The sequence below is a fragment of the Microcaecilia unicolor genome, chromosome 7 (assembly GCF_901765095.1).
Source record: "Microcaecilia unicolor chromosome 7, aMicUni1.1, whole genome shotgun sequence".
NCBI classification, from domain to species: domain Eukaryota; kingdom Metazoa; phylum Chordata; class Amphibia; order Gymnophiona; family Siphonopidae; genus Microcaecilia; species Microcaecilia unicolor.
This window is the reverse complement of record NC_044037.1, coordinates 11207868-11226311: the sequence shown is the minus strand read 5'-3', so window position 1 is coordinate 11226311 and position 18444 is coordinate 11207868. Positions and strand designations below refer to the sequence as shown.

Below are 18444 nucleotides of genomic sequence, written 5' to 3'. Positions count from 1 at the left end.
CACACGAAGCTGGTGACAAGATTACATTACCTTTCTTCCTATTCCCAAAACAGGCCCAGCTAGTCATTAATCTGAACAATGTCAGGCTGCACACGCTCTCCCTCTGTTTATTTTTACACAGCTATTTTTAGAACTAGGAACTAGGGTTTGAAACAGAAAACCATCATTGTTGAACCTCACCTTTTTACTATTCTGCTTTAGCATAAAGCACAGATGACCTGGGCTGCTCAGTTACTCATTGACACATTAATGCTTACCTGCTTCACTAGGACTCTGTTGGCTAACAGTGCACAGAGTCCCACAGCGGCTGCATACTTTAATTGAATATTTGGAGGAAACTGTCCTCTCCCCATTGGCCTTTCTTTTCTTGTTTGTGAAGTGCTGTCAAGAACTATGCAGCCTTTTGTAACCACATAGCAAATTGATTTAATGAACCAGTTTTTCTTGGCCATTTGCCCGTAGGTAGCGCAAAATGGATCACATAAAAAAAACACCAGATTTAAGGAGTTACGTAACATCTATTATTCACGAAGTCCCAATCATCCACCACCTTATACGTCCACTACAGGTCATATAAACTGTTCCTTCTTAGAATAACTACGTTCTTAAATGGTATTTAAACACCAACAAAGACTTCAACGGTCTCGTTTCACCTGGTGATATATGCCATATCTATGGCGCCTGCACTGAAAGAATGGCTCGATCGATTTAGCTGCTTTTAATGAGGGAAGGGAAGGTTTAGAAACGCTGGCTTCTCTGAGCATAGACATCACTTGGGAACATACTGTGCCACTTCGTCAGCAAATACACTTTAAATGGCAGCTCCAAAATCTGGGCCAAGATTGGCAAGGAGTTTAATTGGACCAGCACTGGTGAAATGTGCTTTCTAACCGAACGGCATCAGCAAATGAGCCACTGACTTTTGTGCCGATTGGAGCATCTGTAGAAGTCTGTCCAAAAGCCTTAGAGGCTGTGCCAATCATCAGTTTCAGGACAGGTAGTTAGCTCCTTGTGAGAGGTGTAGTGAGGCAGTGGACCTTGAGTCTTTGGAGTGTGCTCTGATTTCTGCTAAGGTTTTGCTTTCCTCAGTGATCAAACTAAATAATTACCGCAGGGCCGGCAATAAAGGGGTACAAACAGGGTGATTGCCCTGAGCCCCCAGGCTACGGAGGATCCCAGTCCTGTCTGAAGCTGAAGGAGATGCAGCCTGCTTGTGTGCTTTGGAGCCCCCTCTCAAATTTTTGTCCTGGATCCAGCATGTTTAACTCTGGCCCTGGAGTCAAGGTTTGACACATTAGATGAGAAGTTGCACCAGCCTTCATAGGGATCCCAATCGTCCCCTGAAATGCAGCATTCATTACAGTTCAAAAGGATGGGTCTCCTGCATACCTGAATATTTCCTGCTGTACTCAGTAAGAATATATAAGAGTAGCCATACTGGGTCAGCCCAATGGTCCATCTAGCCCAGTATCCTGTTTTCCAAACAGTGGCCAAACCAGGTCACAAATACCTGGCAGAAACCCAAATAGTAGCAACATTCCATGCTACCATTTCCAGGGCAAGAAGTGACTTCCTCATGTCCATCAATCTCAATAGTAGACTATGGACTTTTCCTCCAGGAACGAGCCCAAACCTTTTTTAGACTCAGTGAGTCTGAAATAGAAGCTTCCTGACACACAATTAGATTACAGATGTTTGCTGCCTATGATAAAACCTGCCTGTTGTGACAGAAGCATATAAAAGTGTACTTTGGGGATAGGGCTAAACATATGATCAGCCAAGTATGATTCTGTTTTCCAGTTAGAGAAGAATGTTTTGTTTTAATTCTTTATTTAACAATTTACATATATTAAAACAAGCAAAAATCGACTTGTCAAGTAAATAACATCACTGTTCAAATATATAAAGAAACAAATTAATATTCAAGCAATTACAGTATGTTAGTTAAAGTCCACATTGGTAAGATTCAAAATTTACAATATGGATTCTGAAAAGAAATAAGTAAGGAAGCTTTTCTTTATCGGGTGCTCATAACAGATACCTTCTCCTATATATAGGGCTATATATTACTCCCTTCTCCTTTTGTAGCCAGGAACGAAGAAAGTTGTGCCGGCTCATAAAACACATATTTATTAGATTGATATTTTACTAGGCATTTGCACGGGTACTTTAGAAAAAACGTACCTCCTAACTGAATTACACCAGGCCTCATAAGTAAAAATCTCTGTCTACGTTTTTGAGTCTCCTTGGTGACATCAGGGAAGAGACTAACTTTTAAACCAAGGAAGCTCTTATCTTTATTTTGGAAGAAAAGAAGAATGTTAATTAACGGTGCAAACATCTTTTGCGTGTGATATTTTCGTATCATTGTAATGTCCCTACTCAGACTCTCGCTCCCACCCCCTCTCCCTTCCAGTCCAATTCACTTTTCCAGAGGTAGAGATGATCTCATGGGCTTGGCCAAGATGACGCAAAGTGAACAGTGAATAGGGGAAGGGAAACCAGCTCTTACTACTTCTGTGACAATACAATTCTTCTGATATGTTCTTCTCTGGGAGATACATCCAGCACTTCCCTTACTCACCTACACCGGAACTCATTTTGCAGCTCCTCATATGTTTGTTTATTTTTGTTACATTTGTACCCTGCGCTTTCCCACTCATGGCAGGCTCAATGCGGCTTACATGGGGCAATGGAGGGTTAAGTGACTTGCCCAGAGTCACAAGGAGCTGCCTGTGCCTGAAGTGGGAATTGAACTCAGTTCCTCAGTTCCCTAGGACCAAAGTCCACCAACCTAACTTAACCACTAGGCCACTCCTCCTCCACTGTTGCTACTATTTGAGATTCTACATGGAATGTTGCTATTCCACTAGCAACATTCCATGTAGAAGTCGGCCCTTGCAGATCACCAATGTGGCCGCGCAGGCTTCTGATTCTGTGAGTCTGACGTCCTGCACGTACGTGCAGGACGTCAGACTCACAGAAACAGAAGCCTGCGCAGCCTTCTACATGGAATGTTGCTAGTGGAATAGCAACATTCCATGTAGAATCTCCAATAGTAGCAACATTCCATGTAGAATCTCCAATAGTATCTATTTTATTTTTGTTACATTTGTATCCTGCGCTTTCCCCACTCATGGCAGGCTCAATGCGGCTTACATGGGGCAATGGAGGGTAAAGTGTCTTGCCCAGAGTCACAAGGAGCTGCCTGTGCCTGAAGTGGGAATCGAACTCAGTTCCTCACTTCCCCAGGACCAAAGTCCACCAACCTAACTTAACCACTAGGCCACTCCTCCACTGTTGCTACTATTTGAGATTCTACATGGAATGTTGCTATTCCACTAGCAACATTCCATGTAGAAGTCGGCCCTTGCAGATCACCAATGTGGCCGTGCAGACTCACAGAAACAGAAGCCTGCGCAGCCTTCTACATGGAATGTTGTTAGTGGAATAGCAACATTCCATGTAGAATCTCCAATAGTAGCAACATTCCATGTAGAATCTCCAATAGTATCTATTTTATTTTTGTTACATTTGTATCCTGCGCTTTCCCCACTCATGGCAGGCTCAATGTGGCTTACATGGGGCAATGGAGGGTTAAGTGACTTGCCCAGAGTCACAAAGAGCTGCCTGTGCCTGAAGTGGGAATCGAACTCGGTTCCTCAGTTCCACAGGACCAAAGTCCACCACCCTAACCACTAGGCCACTCCTCCACGCAACATTCCATGTAGAAGTCGGCCCTTGCAGATTACCAATGTGGCCGCGCAGGCTTCTGCACGTATGTGCAGGACGTCAGACTCACAGAAACAGAAGCCTGCGCAGCCTTCTACATGGCAGGCTTAATGCGGCTTACATGGGGCAATGGAGGGTTAAGTGACTTGCCCAGAGTCACAAGGAGCTGCCTGTGCCTGAGGTGGGAATTGAACTCAGTTCCTCAGTTCCCCAGGACCAAAGTCCACCACCCTAACCAGTAGGCCACCCCTCCACTCTGCTCATCAGGTAAGTCACTCTGATCTGTGCCTTTCTTCGCCATCGCCTACTTCAGACTCTGTTCTTTCCACCTTGCTGTGCTGTAAGTCGGTAGGGCACGCTCCCCACTCTGGCCCTATTCACAGCCCACTCCTTATTCTGCTGTTCATACCCATGTTGTGTCTCTACCATTTCCCAGACTAAAAGAAACATCTCATTTCTCCTGTTGCCTGCTTTAAATCATTTGTAAGATGTATGGCGCAGGGACGTGTATGTGGTGTAGTACTGTAATATCTTTGAAGAAGCGCATCAAAGTTTTGAACAGGGAGGGTGAGAACCTACAAGAAAAGCCAAATTGAGTCACACCTAAAGGTCCGTCTCAACCAGTGTCCTGTGTGCGATAGTAATGGCATCCTAGATTTGTTTCTTAAAGTTTGCTTGATCATCCCCTTTTAAATCTGTTTCTGCTGTTGCCTTCGCAATGTCCTGTAACAAGCGCCAACCCCTAGTCTTTTGGTTTTGCTCCTTATTGGAGTTTCATGGAAAGCAGCAAGAATGTCTTTCTCATCTGAGCTAGTGAAAGCAATAGAGGGAAATGGTTGGTTTGACCTTTTAGCACAGAAGTTTGGTCTTTACACAGAGTGAGATCATGTTGTTCGGAAGACAGAAATACCTTTTTCTGCTTTAATCTGTTTGAGGCTTTTCACGGTTTAAAAAAAAATAGAACTGCAGAGGATGGCTCCCATGTTGGTCCACTTGGATATGTAGTATCAAAGGTCAACAAGGATCATGCAGGTGAGACCTTTTTGCGGTCAGCTTTTGAGATCTCTGATGCTAGCATCAACCTGAAGGCTAATCGCGAATCAGTTGTTAGTCCAGTGGAAAGTTCACAGCCAGGGCCAGTGCTGGGCTAACGGTGTTCCATGGAGGTCCGCCCCCCCCCCCCCTCCAAGGAGACTCCCACATACACCTTATCCCTAGGGCTGATGAGTCTTTCCAGCTGCACCTTTTACCATTCTCATAGCCCCCATGGTTCATTTATTAGTTTGAACAGGGCAGTTCTCTGTACCCACTGATATCCACAAAGTTCAAACAGCTAATAAGTGAACCAGGTAGGCTGCAAGAGGGGACGAGGAGTAGAGGCACTGGCAGCCGAGCGCACTGCATTTCTCTGTGACAGCTCTGGGTTCACCCACAGTTGCTTTGTTGACCTTGGGGAACTTGTTTTGATGGTTTTACAGTGGGAAGCGGAGAAGCCACATCAACCTCTGCTGGTGCTCCCTATGTGCTTTTTTTGTGCATTTTGCAGTTCACAGGTTCTGTAATTGGTTAGAAAGGGGAAAGAGCATTAATGCCCTCTGTTACACGTATTCCCTAGTTTCAACTGTCTGCTTCACCTGAAGAATAATGTACAGTTCAAAATGCAAATGGAGAATTTTGTAATAGTCTGTTTCCAACTATCTTTCTTTTGTTTATGATAGTACTGTTACTGTTGCTGTTCTGAATCTCACATTGACAGTCTTCATTCCCTACCATTGAATTAAATGTCAGTTTTGGTTCTCCCTCGTAGGAATACATCTTGGCATTGTGTACCCCAGAACATACCAAGGAGGAGAGCCTGACGCCAGCGCTGCGGAAACTTCTTTGCAGCCTGCGCGATGCCATCGAATATGAATCGCAGGCAGTGGTGGAAGTGAAAGAGAAGAGTGTGGAAATCTCTGGCCGACAGCTGAACGTGATGACAGCCTGGTCCATGGTGGAGAAGCTAAGAATGGAGAAAAATCCCTCACAAGATGAGCGGATGGTAGCAGCAGTCTCTGCCCAAGATCCTGGGGAATGCAGTGGAGAATCTGATGACTGGACTAGTTCAGAAAGTGAAGCTGAACAGCAGGGAGGGAGGGTGGGAGGAGGGGGTTGCTGCAGTGGATCTGGAGGCAGTATCAGCAGCCATTATAGGGGTAAAGAGATCTCCAACAAAACACACAGGCAGCTCTGCCGATCCCCCTGCTTGGACCGGCCCAGTTTTTCACAGGGCAGTATTCAGGTTCCACAGGACCACCACCTAAAGCTCCAAGATGCCTCGACAAATTTTGACAAGGAATACCAAGCCAAAATGGACTTTGCCGTAAAGTTGGGCTATGCCAGTGATCAGATCCAAGCAGTCCTCAACAAACTTGGGGCAGATGCCCTCATCAATGATATTTTGGCAGAACTGGTAAGACTTGGCAACAAAGGCGAGACTGAAGGGCAAGGCATTGGGAGCGGTACCACAGGCATGCTGGTTCCCCGGGGTCCCTGCCCCAGGGAGATGGCAAGCCCAGAGGTTTCTCTCGAAGATGATGTGGTGGATAATACTGACAATCTCAGACCAATCGTCATTGATGGGAGTAATGTTGCAATGAGGTAGGATGAAAGCCTCGACCATCTCTTCTTTGCTTTTCTCTAGAGTAGTCAGTACATCATGACTCCGTTCTATTTCTGAGGATCATGAAGTACTTTTGGGGTTCTCCAAGTATAGTGTGAAAGCTGCTTTGATTTTCGCTTCACTTTGGTTTTGTATATTTTATGTGGCATGAGTAAAGTCTTTTATTTATTTATTGGGATTTAAAAGTTCTGAAGCTAACGTTGAAGCCCCTTAAAATTTAAACTCCAGCCCATTCATATCTATTCAGTCACGATCAGGGCACTGACTGTAGAAGTCCGCCCTGCACAGGTTTTACTCTCCAAATACCGGTGTCTCCCTCAATCTCTGCTAAGATTCTGTAGATCAATTCCCTCTAAACAGGATTCCTTTGTGTTTATCCCACGCACGTTTGAATTCCATTACCGTTTTCATCTCCACCACCTCCTGCGGGAGGGCATTCCACATATCTACCACCCTTGCCATGGAAAAATACTTCCTGACATTACTCTTGAGTCTGCCCCCTTCAACCTCAATTCATGTCCTCTAGTTCTACCACATTTCTGTAAGGTGGTAGAACTAGAGGACATGAATTGAGGTTGAAGGGGGGCAGACTCAGGAGTAATGTCAGGAAGTATTTTTTCCACAGAGAAGGGTGGTGGTAGAACTAGAGGACATGAATTGAGGTTGAAGGGGGGCAGACTCAGGAGTAATGTCAGGAAGTATTTTTTCCACAGAGAGGGTGGTGGATATGTGGAATGCTCTCCCGCGGGAGGTGGTGGAGAGGAAAACATTAATGGAACTCAAACATGCTTGGGATAAACACAAAGGGATCCTGTTTAGAAGGAATGATCCATGGAATCTTAGCGGAGATTGGGTGGCAACGCTGGTATTTGGAGAGTAAAACCTGTGCAGGGCGGACTTCAACGGTCTGTGCCCTGATAGTGACTGAATAGATATGGATGGGCTGGAGTGTAAATTTTAAGGGGCTTCAACGTTAGCTTCAGAACTTTTACTACAGGAACAGTGCTGGGCAGGGACAAATCAAACTCGGGTATACATATAAAGTATTACATACCATATAAAATGAGTTTATCTTGTTGGGCAGACTGGATGGACCATTCAGGTCTTTATCTGCCATTATTTACTATGTTACTATGCCTTTATGAAGGAATTCACTAAAGGCAGTGTACAGTAAGAATAGATCAAACATGAGCAATAGGTAGTTACAGCAGTAAAAATATTCAAATAACAATGCAAAGTATGACATAGTATACTACTTACAATGTCAACACAATACATAATAGAACATTTTAATTGACAGTGAAGGGTAAAGCAAAGATGGAACCTATAGACAGGTAAAGAGAGTAAGAAGAGTTAGAAAGTAAGGTGATTAATTTAAAGAAAGGTGCACACGAGGTCAGAGAGATGGTTAAATAGAGTAGGAGTGGATGTGTATTTAATAGATTTACTATGCCCTTATGAAGCAGTAGCCTAATGATTAGTACAGCTGCCTGAGAACCAGGGGAACTGGGTTCAATTCCCACTGCAGCTCCTTGTGTCTCTGGACAAGTCACTTAACCCTCCGTTCTAGGTAAAAAATAAGTAGCTGAATATATGCGAACCGCTTTAAATGTAGTTGCAAAAACCTCAGAAAGGCAGTATATCAAGTCCCATTTCCCTTTCCCTATTTGAGATTTTACATGGAATATTAATGTTGTTATTCCACTAGCAACATTCCATGTAGAAGCCTACCCTTGCAGATCAGCAACGCGGCTGCGCAAGCTTCTGTTTCTGTGAGTCTGAAGTCCTGCACGTGCAAGACGTCAGACTCACAGAAGCAGAAGCCTGCGCGGCTGCATTGCTGATCTGCAAGGGCAGGCTTCTACATGGAATGTTGCTAGTGGAGGAGTAGCCTAGTGGTTAGTGCAGCAGACTCTGATTCTGGGGAACTAGGTTCAGTTCCCACTGCAGCTCCTTGTGTCTCTGGACAAGTCACTTAACCCTCCGTTGTTCCAGGTACAAAATAAGTTCCTATGTATAATAGGTAAACTGCTGTGATTGATTGTAACCACAGAAAGGGTGGTATATCAAATTCTATCCCCTTTCCATATATGAATAAGTAACATAGTATAAAATAAAGCAAAGAATGTAACTAGAGATTTATTTATTTATAGCATTTGTATCCCACATTTTCCCACCAATTTGCAGGCTCAATGTGGCTTACATTTGCCGTAATGGTGATTGCCATTTCCGGTTAACAGAATTACAAATGGTATTGCATTAAGGTGCGTACATACATGGTAAAGAATAATACATTATGGTATTGCATATAGGTTCCTGAGTGTTAGATTGGATTGTAACATATGTTAGGTCATCAATTATAGAAAGATCGTTTTCGACATGAGGATTAAAGTGGTATTGCATAAGGTGTGTACATACATGGTAAAGTAGAATACGTTATTTATTTTATTTATTTATTGCATTTGTATCCCACATTTTCCCACCTCTTTGCAGGTTCAATGTGGCTTACAATACATCATGAATAGTGAGAATGCATGAGAAAGTATACATTTAGTAATGACAGAAAGATTTTGGGTAACATGATAATGATAAAACATGGTAGTGTTTTAGCAAGCAATCATAGTTAGAAATATATAAGAATTATATAGAAAATGTACATTTAGTAATAGCGAGGGAAAAAAACCTGATAGTGGTTTGGCAAGCAAATATTGTAGGGGGCATTGCATATAAGTTCCTGAGTAATAGATTATAAATTCCTGAGTAATAGATTGGATTGTAACATATGTTGAGTCATCAATTATAGAGAAAACATTTTAGACATTAGGATTAAAGTGGTAGTGCTTGTTCATTAATAGCAGTGAGGTTAGTCAGTCAAGTGATAAGAGTTCTGTTCTGTCTAGTTCGTGATCAGTCTTGTTATTTAGAAATTAGGATGGTTGTTTATGGTATGCCTTCTTGAACAGGTCAGTTTTCAGTAGCCTTCGGAAGATAGGTCTTGCGTTGTTTTTATGGCTTTCGGTAGTGCGTTCCATAGTTGTGTGCAGATGTAGGAGAAACTGGTTGCGTATGTGGACTTGTATTTTAGTCCTTTACAGTTGGGGTAGTGGAGATTGAGGAATGTGCATGCTGATCTTTTTGCGTTCCTGGTAGGTAGGTCTATAAGTCGGGGCTTCCCCGTGTATAATTTTGTGGACCAGGGTGCAAACTTTGAACGTAATTTGTTCTTTTAATGGAAGCCAGTGTAGTTTTTCTCTTAAGGGTTTGGCACTTTCGTATTTCGCTTTCCCAAATATGAGTCTGGCTGCTGTGTTTTGAGCGGTTTGAAGCTTCTTTATGATTTGTTCTTTGCATCTAGCATAAATGGCATTACAGTAGTCTAGGTGGCTTAGCACCATCGATTGTACCAGGCTGCGGAATATTTCCCTTGGGAAGAAAGGTTTGATCCTTTTAAGTTTCCACATTGAATGGAACATTTGTTGTATTTTTCGCATGGTCTTCGAGTGTGAGATTTCGGTCAATTGAGACTGGAAGGGTGTAATCTGGGGTGTTTATGGTATTGTGTTTATTTGTGTTATATTGTGAAGATAAGATGAGACACTGTGTCCTTTCTGCATTTAGCTTTAGTTGGAATGCGTCCGCCCATGAATTCATTATTTGGAGGCTGTGTTTGATTTCATTTGTGATTTCGGTTAGATCGTGTTTGAACGGGATGTATATCGTGACATCGTCTGCATAGATGTACGGGTTGAGTCCTTGGTTGGATAGCGATTTGGCTAAAGTTGTCATCATTAAGTTAAAAAGGGTTGGTGAGAGAGGTGATCCTTGTGGTACTCCACATTCGGGTTTCCATGGTGTTGACGTTTTTGATTTTGAAATCACTTGATAAGTTCTTGCTGTTAAGAAGCCTTTAAACCATCTTAGTACGTTTCCTCCAATTCCGAAGTAGTCTAGGATGTTCGATAGTATTTGGTGGCTGACCATGTCGAACGTGCTGGACATGTCAAATTGTAGGAGCAACACATTGAAATTTACAGTGACACTTATCCTAGTCTGACCCAAACAAGAACCCCCCCCCCCCCAAAAAAAAAAACCTGTAGCCTTTGCGTCTCTCCCTCATCATTTACCAAACCCCAAATATGCTGGCCTAGTTGATGGCAGAGGAGTTATGACTTTGCTTCCACAAGAGAATGACAGGCTACATGATACACAGTTTAAGCAGGTGCAATATAATGACAAGCCTTGAAGAAGCCTTCAAGATAACGGTGACCCTGAAGAAATGTAGTGATTGTCTCGGATATTGTCACAAATCACGTAGCACCAACTTACTCTGTGACTGTACAGAGAGAGACTGTGTCACATGACGCCTTCTCTCCCCATGACCCCGTGTTTTGCCTCCTACCTGTCTCTCTCTCTTTTAAATAGTCTGAAGTCCCTAGAAACTTGATACCTCCACTCCTGAAAGGAGTTTATACCCTGCAGCACCCACACTAACTTCATTCTTAATCGCAATGTAACCCTCTGAAAAGGCAAAGGGCCAGATTCAGAAGCTGTAGCATAGGGAAAAACTGACTGGGGCGCACTGGCTTATGAATCTTCCATGGGCATCATCACAAACTGTAAGGCCCAGGGGATCACTCACCCACACAGTCTCTCAATGAAAGCTTCATACAGTGAGTGGGTGTTGACCTTAGTAAACTGTATTTCATCTTGGAACATCAAGTAAAAGGAAATGGTCTGTAGAGTTAGCGTCCAGAGTCACCAAAGCACTGCTTTTCAGGCACCTGTGTTTGAAGACATGACCAACAAGGTATTTGTTTGTGCAGCGCTGCGTACGCCTTGTAGCGCTATAGAAATGCTAAATAGTAGTAGTAGTAGTAGTAATTTGCCGTGGTTAGCACAGCAACAAGGACAACGTTCTTAACCCAAAGACCTGGGAGTATCCATCTTCTTGGGCAGCATCCCTCTTGGACTTGCTGCCCCAGTCACTGCTGCTCCCCTCCCTAAAGTCTGGGGAGCACAACCCTTTGCTGCCTTTCACCTGCTTCTCTGGACAGTGCCTCCCTCCCCCATCTATCAGTCATGGAGTCATCTTTATTAATTATAAACACTTCACTCACGCTTTGGGTTGGACCAGTAAATTATTCACTTCATGGAACTTCTTTGTACCAGAAGTTTCCATGTTAAAAGCCTATAACTACCTCTCTTGTCTACGGTAGGAGATAGGGGGTTATATCACTACCACAAGAAGAGGCAGTGTATGCCTAACTAGTGCCTCTCAGCTACCCAACATGAGCTAGACACTTTGGTTCCCTAGTGGTTGGGTATCCAGACCTAGGAGCCAGAGCACCTGTATTGCTTCGTAATGCCAAATTCCATCTATTGTGTGCTTTCTGAGACTTAGGATAAGGTGCAGATCTGCCAGAGTCCCAACGTGCCCAAGTGTAAATGGGAACTGATAGGATGACAGCACAACATTTCTCATTATCCCTTTTCATCGTACAGTCACCTCTTAATGTAAAGCTTCTGAACTGATGGGTGCCATTTGGTTATAATGCACTATGAATTCAGTTTCTGTTCTTTGGCCTGGCAGTTTCCTCCTCCTCTGCTGGAGCTGTAGTGCCATGCATCTTCAGCTTCAAAGGTCTGTGGCTTTTCCCTTATTCTGAACTCTCTCCTGCCTGATTAGTCACTGCAGGGAATGTCCCCTGCCCTCTTTCTGTCTGAAATCTAGTACATGTGCTGTCAGAATCTAGCCACTAGGTTTCACCATTTTCGATGACCTTGACTCCCTCACCCTTCATCATCTGTACTTCAGATGTTTCTCAACATGGATGAAATGAGTGCTGTTTAAGGTTTCCCTCAAGAACCTTGCACTCATTTCAGAATGTGAAATGGAGGTTTGAATTCCCATTAACACTAACATAGTAACATAGTAGATGACGGCAGAAAAAGACCTGCACGGTCCATCCAGTCTGCCCAAGATAACTCATATGTGCTACTGTTTGTGTATACTCTACTTTGATTTGTACCTGTGTTCTTCAGGGCACAGACCGTATAAGTCTGCCCAGCACTATCCCTGCCTCCCAACCACCAGTCCCGCTTCCCACCACCGGCTCTGACACAGACCGTATAAGTCTGCCCAGCACTATCCCTGCCTCCCAACCACCAGCCCCGCCTCCCGATCTTGACTAAGCTCCTGAGGATCCATTCCTTCTGCACAGGATTCCTTTATGTTTATCCCACGCATGTTTGAATTCCGTTACCGTTTTCATCTCCACCCCTCCGGCGGGAGGGCATTCGAAGCATCCACCACTCTCTCCGTGAAAAAATACTTCCTGACATTTTTCTTGAGTCTGCCCCCTTCAATCTCATTTCATGTCCTCTCGTTCTACCACCTTCCCATCTCCGGAAAAGTTTTGTTTGCGGATTAATACCTTTCAAATATTTGAACGTCTGTATCATATCACCCCTGTTTCTCCTTTCCTCCAGAGTATACATGTTTAATACGTCTTGTAACGCAAATCCCATACCATTCTCGTAGCTTTTCTTTGCACCGCTTCAATTCTTTTTACATCCTTAACAAGATACGGCCTCCAAAACTGAACACAATACTCCAGGTGGGGCCTCACCAATGACTTATACAGGGGCATCAACACCCCTAACAGAATCCAGCTGCTTCCTAGTAAAACACAGACACAAGAATCCAGCTTGTGTTAACTGTTAAAGATGCCCTTCGCATTTAGAATGTCCAATCTTCCATCATTTCCTAAGTAAACTTTACAGATATCTGCACTTGTGCCTGTTTGCTTCCTGTCTTGATTTTAACATGACATAAACAGTGTCATATGGGATCAGATCAGAAGTCCATCAAGCCCAGCATTTTCTTTCAGAGAGTGTGGCCTATCCGGGTCAAAAATACCAGACAGGATCCCAAAGAATCAGTCTTTTTCTTGTTACGTACATCCTAGGATAAGCAGTGACTTTCCCCCAAGTCTGTCTGGCTAATAATGGTTTACTGACCTTTCCTCCTGGGATTACCTAAACTCTTTTTTTTTTTTAAACCCAGCTATGATAATGCTTTTCACGCAACAAATTTCACAGCTTAGTTGTGCTTGGGTGAAAAAATACTTCCTCCACTTAGTTCTAAACATATTACCTACAGTATTAGCTTCCCAGAGTTTCCTTAGTACAATTTGGAAGGGTAAAAACTGTTTCCTATTTATCTCATATTTCATAGACCTTGATCGCATATCGGCTGTCTCTTCAAACTAAAGAGCCCCGAGCTGGAAAAAGGACACGGTTTCATTTCTATATATACAGACAAGGATCAGTCTGTTTAGTTAAATCTTAAACTAAAGAGGACCACTTGTCCAAAACTGATTTTTTTTCCCCCTTGAGTGATTCTTCTGTTAGAAAAGTACAGAAAAGGGTGATGGAAATGATAAAAGGAATCGAACGGCTTCTCTGTGAAGCTAGGGCTCTGAAGGGCTTCTGGTCTCTATCTCTGAGAGGCTCAGGAGCTCTTTCTTCACACAGGTGGACTATAAATGTTACCCTGCTGCATTCACTCTAGGGCTCTGCCTTATCATAACAGCTGCTGTGTTCACTTGGCACTGCTCCTATCAGCTGCCCTGGCAGAGCCCTGTAATGCTTAAGGAACATAAAAACTAAGCTGAGTCAAACCAAGGTCCATCAAGCCCACCATCTTGTCTCCAATCTGGGTCTCAGCAGATCCCAAAAAGTAACGTTCCTCATATTGCTCATGATTTAGAAATTTCTGTCTTCCTTATCATCTGCAGAAGATGAATCTAGAGGCTTGAGATAATGGAATGTAAATGGTGGGGTAGTGGGGGGGGGGGGGGGGGGGATGGATTGTGAGCGCTTTGCGGGAAGGGAGAGATGCCAGGTCCTAAATGATGGGGAGAGGGGGCAGGAGGTTGGGGGAAGAGAGGGAAAGAGGGAGATATGCAGAAGAGAGGAAGGCTTAATCAGTGGTGTAGCCAGAGCGGGGGGAGGGGTGGAGCATGGCCTTGGGGATTTGGGCCCCTCCTATGGAGCAAGGGGGCAGCTCTGGCAGTGGTATGATATCCAATGTGGTGGGGGGAGGGGAATGCATTGCCCCTCCAGTCCACCCCCATGCCTCCCCATGTACTGCTGGCTATGCTCCTGCCTTTAATCGTGCAATTAGGGCTGCTTTTGATTAAAATTTTTAATTTAAATCTTTTGAAATTCAACCTCTTTGTGAAAATAGACCCAGATAACTATTTCCCATTAAAGATATAACTAGGGAGTAGATACCCAGTGATTAGAGCCTTCTCGCAAACAGTATTCCAGAGCCAGATGTAAAAAGCCCATGTTGACAGCTTATTGGAAGGAGCATTCTTATACTTGGTTGTGTTGAGAAGAAGCCAAGTGTGAGTAATCATGAGTGTCTCTGGCTGGGAATGATTGTGGTCCCATCTGACTGTTTTACAAGGTGTCATGGGGTGTCTAAAATCTTCTGTGCAGTGTGTTATTTAATAGGCTATCACCTATGTATTGAATGGTTGTGGCTTATTGACATGATTGCACTATGGCAGTGTGGGAGCCCGTTGAATAATGCTGGGCTGCTGTTAGCACTTTATAGGACCAAACAACGGAATGGAAGCAGTAACGCTAGAGCAAAAATGTAACCTAATACAGAAAATAAAGCTCTAGCAACAAAATATGTGCTTGTAGAAAAAATGAAGAAAAAGCCCTCAGAAACCGTGGGTAAAATACCCAGGGTTTAGTGCGCGGTTATGTTGCTCTTATAACACACGCCACGATTCTATCATTGGGCAAAAAACTTCATTTTGAATTAAGCTTACAATTATTATAGCTTTTAATATTGCTATTGTGAAATATATTTTTTAAATTCCTTTTCCAGATATATTTTTTTCTTTTCTTTCCTTTTCCCAACAACCACTGTTTAACAATAAGGTGTGAACTATTGCACTTAGCTTTTAAGCTGGGCACTCTTCATTGTCTGTTCTACGGGAACCCGTTTCACCCAGAAACGCGGCTTCATCGGGAACGGAGTGCTTTGAGTGTGCAGCCTTCAGTTCAGCTTCAGCCTTGAGTCTTCTTCTTAATCTTCCCTACAATGCATAGGCGGGAACATGCGGGAGGGGCCGTTATTGTAGGGAAGATTAAGAAGAAGACTCAAGGCTGAAGCTGAACTGAAGGCTGTACACTCAAAGCACTCCGTTCCCGATGAAGCCGCGTTTCTGGGCGAAACGGGTTCCCGTAGAACAGACAATGAAGAGTGCCCAGCTTAAAAGCTAAGTGCAATAGTTCACACCTAAACAGTGGTTGTTGGAAAAAGGAAAGAAAAGAAAAAAATATATCTGGAAAAGGAATTTAAAAAATATATTTCACAATAGCAATATTAAAAGCTATAATAATTGTAAGCTTAATTCAAAATGAAGTTTTTTGCCCAATGATAGAATCGTGGCGTGTGTTATAAGAGCAACATAACTGCGCACTAAACCCTGGGTATTTTACCCACGGTTTCTGAGGGCTTTTTCTTCATTTTTTCTACAAGCACATATTTTGTTGCTAGAGCTTTATTTTCTGCTGTTAGCACTTCCCAGCCGGTCAGTGGTATTCATAGAAACGTAGAAAATGACAGCAGATAAAGACCATGCAGCCTATCCAGTCTTCCCGTGTAACTACTAAGCTCTACAGTCTCTTCTGTGCTGGATCCAGGCTGAATCCAGACTCTGGAGAAGGTACTTGGAAATACTGTGTGAAGGCCTCTCCTCATGGTCTTATGCCTGCCATTTCCCCACCAGATCACACAACTTATTCTGCATGTCTGGTTTTTATGTTTTGGAAAGTCATACTTGGTGTGATCGCCTTCCTTTAACACACAAGGTTACAGACTGTCTTTGGTACAGGGGGAGGGCACATTCTGTTTCAGGTACTGGTCTGGTCTCTCTAGAAAGTTAGCTGATGGCTGTTCTGGCCTGTACAGTGCCATAGTGAGGACTAATGGCACCCGGGGCGGGTCGCCGCTGCGCACCCCCCCCCCCCCCGGGTGCAGCACGGCGCGACCCCCCCCCCCCCTCTGCGGTGCACCCCCCCCCCCAGACCGCATTCTTACATGCGGGAGGGCCGAACCGCCCCGAGTGCACGTCACTCGGAGCTGCGTCGGCCCCGCTGGTTCCCTGCTCTCTCTGCCCCGGAACAGGAAGTAACCTGTTCAGGGGCAGAGAGAGCAGGGAACCAGCGGGGTCGGCACCTCGCCGAGCGCGTGCACCCGGGGCGGACCGCCCCTCCCGCCCCCCCTTCCTACGCCACTGGGCCTGTTTCTTAATTCGTAAATTCTGTGTGTATGTAGAAAGAGTGACGGACACAATCTAGATTAATACCTACTTCCAGAACAAACAAAAAAAGCTTTAGCAGCACAGGATGGAGTGAGAGACACTCTTTTGTTACTTCTCCCTTGTTCTCTCCTGCTGCTCTTCAATCCTTTTCCATCTTTCTTGTCTCAGTCATGGGAATAAAGAAGTCTTCTCCTGCCGTGGGATACAGCTGGCTGTGGACTGGTTTCTGGAGAAAGGACATAAGGACATCACAGTATTTGTACCAGCCTGGAGAAAAGAGCAGTCCCGGCCTGATGCACCAATCACAGGTAACCAGTGAGAGATGATGATCTCAAAACTGAATCACCTAATGTCACTTTACAACAGAGCTAGAGAAAAGAAGTCTGCTCTGCTCGGAGCATATGTGAGGGATACTGCAAGGGGTATCAGTTTGGGCCTGTAATTCATTGGGGGTGGGGAAGTTGCAGACTTTGTACTGTCAGCTTTTGAAGAGAAAGTCCAGATGATTTTTCCCTTTAAAAGTATTGTGTGGCTATCTTACTCTGCATGCTGTGTATCAGGGCTTACCCTGCCACTTGACAAACTAGGGATCAGAGCATCTCGCCCTCTCTTTCCCTTCCTGTTGTTGTAGCCTTACCAGTTCCTAGGGCCTTGCATCACAGACCTGTGCTCAGGGACTGCTATGTCTGGCTGTCCCCCAGTGCAGGATATCTGTCAGGAGGAGGATGGTACATGGCAGTGCTTGAACCTGGCCTTATGATGAAAAGCTCCATACTGGTACTGGGGACCTTTGAAGCTTCGGCCTGAAAAGAGGCAGAAAGAGATCGGCAGTAGTAGGGGGAAGAGAAAAGGGAGAAGATGCTGGACGTGGGATTGGGGTAAGGAAGGGGAGTTGAGAGATATTGGACCAGTTTGGGGGGGAGTTGTAGGGGAAGGGGAAATGCTTGATACAGAGATGGGGGGGAGGGGAAGGGGAAATGCTAGACCCAAGGAGGGGAGGGGAGGTAGTAAAAAGCTAAGGGGATGTGGACATGTTGGATCTTGGGGGAGGGGAGGGAGGTAGGGAGAGGCAAGGGGACGGTGAGATGCTGGACCTGGAGGGAGGGGTAGAAAGGGGAAGGGAAGATTATCCTGGAGAGATAGGGAAGGAATTTAATATAATATCAGCATTTATATTTCACTTAACCAAAATAGTTCTAGGCAGATTATAATAAAAAGAATATACAAAAACCCAAGAATGCAACATCGTAAAACAGAACCAAATCCATAATAAAAAAGTATAAAGAACCATAGGGGAAGGAGAGAAGCAGGAGACAGGAGGGGCAGTGTAGAGGGGAAAGGGGGTTACTGGCCACCTTAGGAGAAGAGGAGATACTGGGGGGAGGGGAGGCCATGAGCTGGGGTAGAGGTGTGTATGGCCTAAGGTGTTGGATACCCTCAGGTTGGCCTTGCTGTGTACCCACAAAGTATATGGGGTAAAAAATACAGCAGGATTTCACACTTAAATCCTAGCGCATACTTAAGCAGGTCTGCTCTTGCGCCTCCTTTTTTCTGTACAGAAGAGGAGGGCAGTTTTCCATAAGTAAAGATCTCTTTGCACATAGAACTTCCTTTGAAAATTATCCCCCTTTTATCTTGCTTTTAGCCATAATAAAGTTGGTGATACTGTGAAACAGGTTAGTGTTCTGACCAAAACAACAT

General features: G+C 44.3%; 1 protein-coding gene across 1 annotated transcript in view; it reads left to right on the top strand.

The window, feature by feature from the left end:
- Positions 1-18444, top strand: part of ZC3H12B (zinc finger CCCH-type containing 12B) — a 135638-nt gene that overhangs the window by 106975 nt on the left and 10219 nt on the right. Inside the window, exons 2-3 of the mRNA XM_030210305.1 lie at positions 5540-6372; positions 16912-17051. Of these exons, the coding sequence (XP_030066165.1) occupies positions 5540-6372; positions 16912-17051 (973 nt within the window). The remainder of the gene's footprint in view (positions 1-5539; positions 6373-16911; positions 17052-18444) is intronic.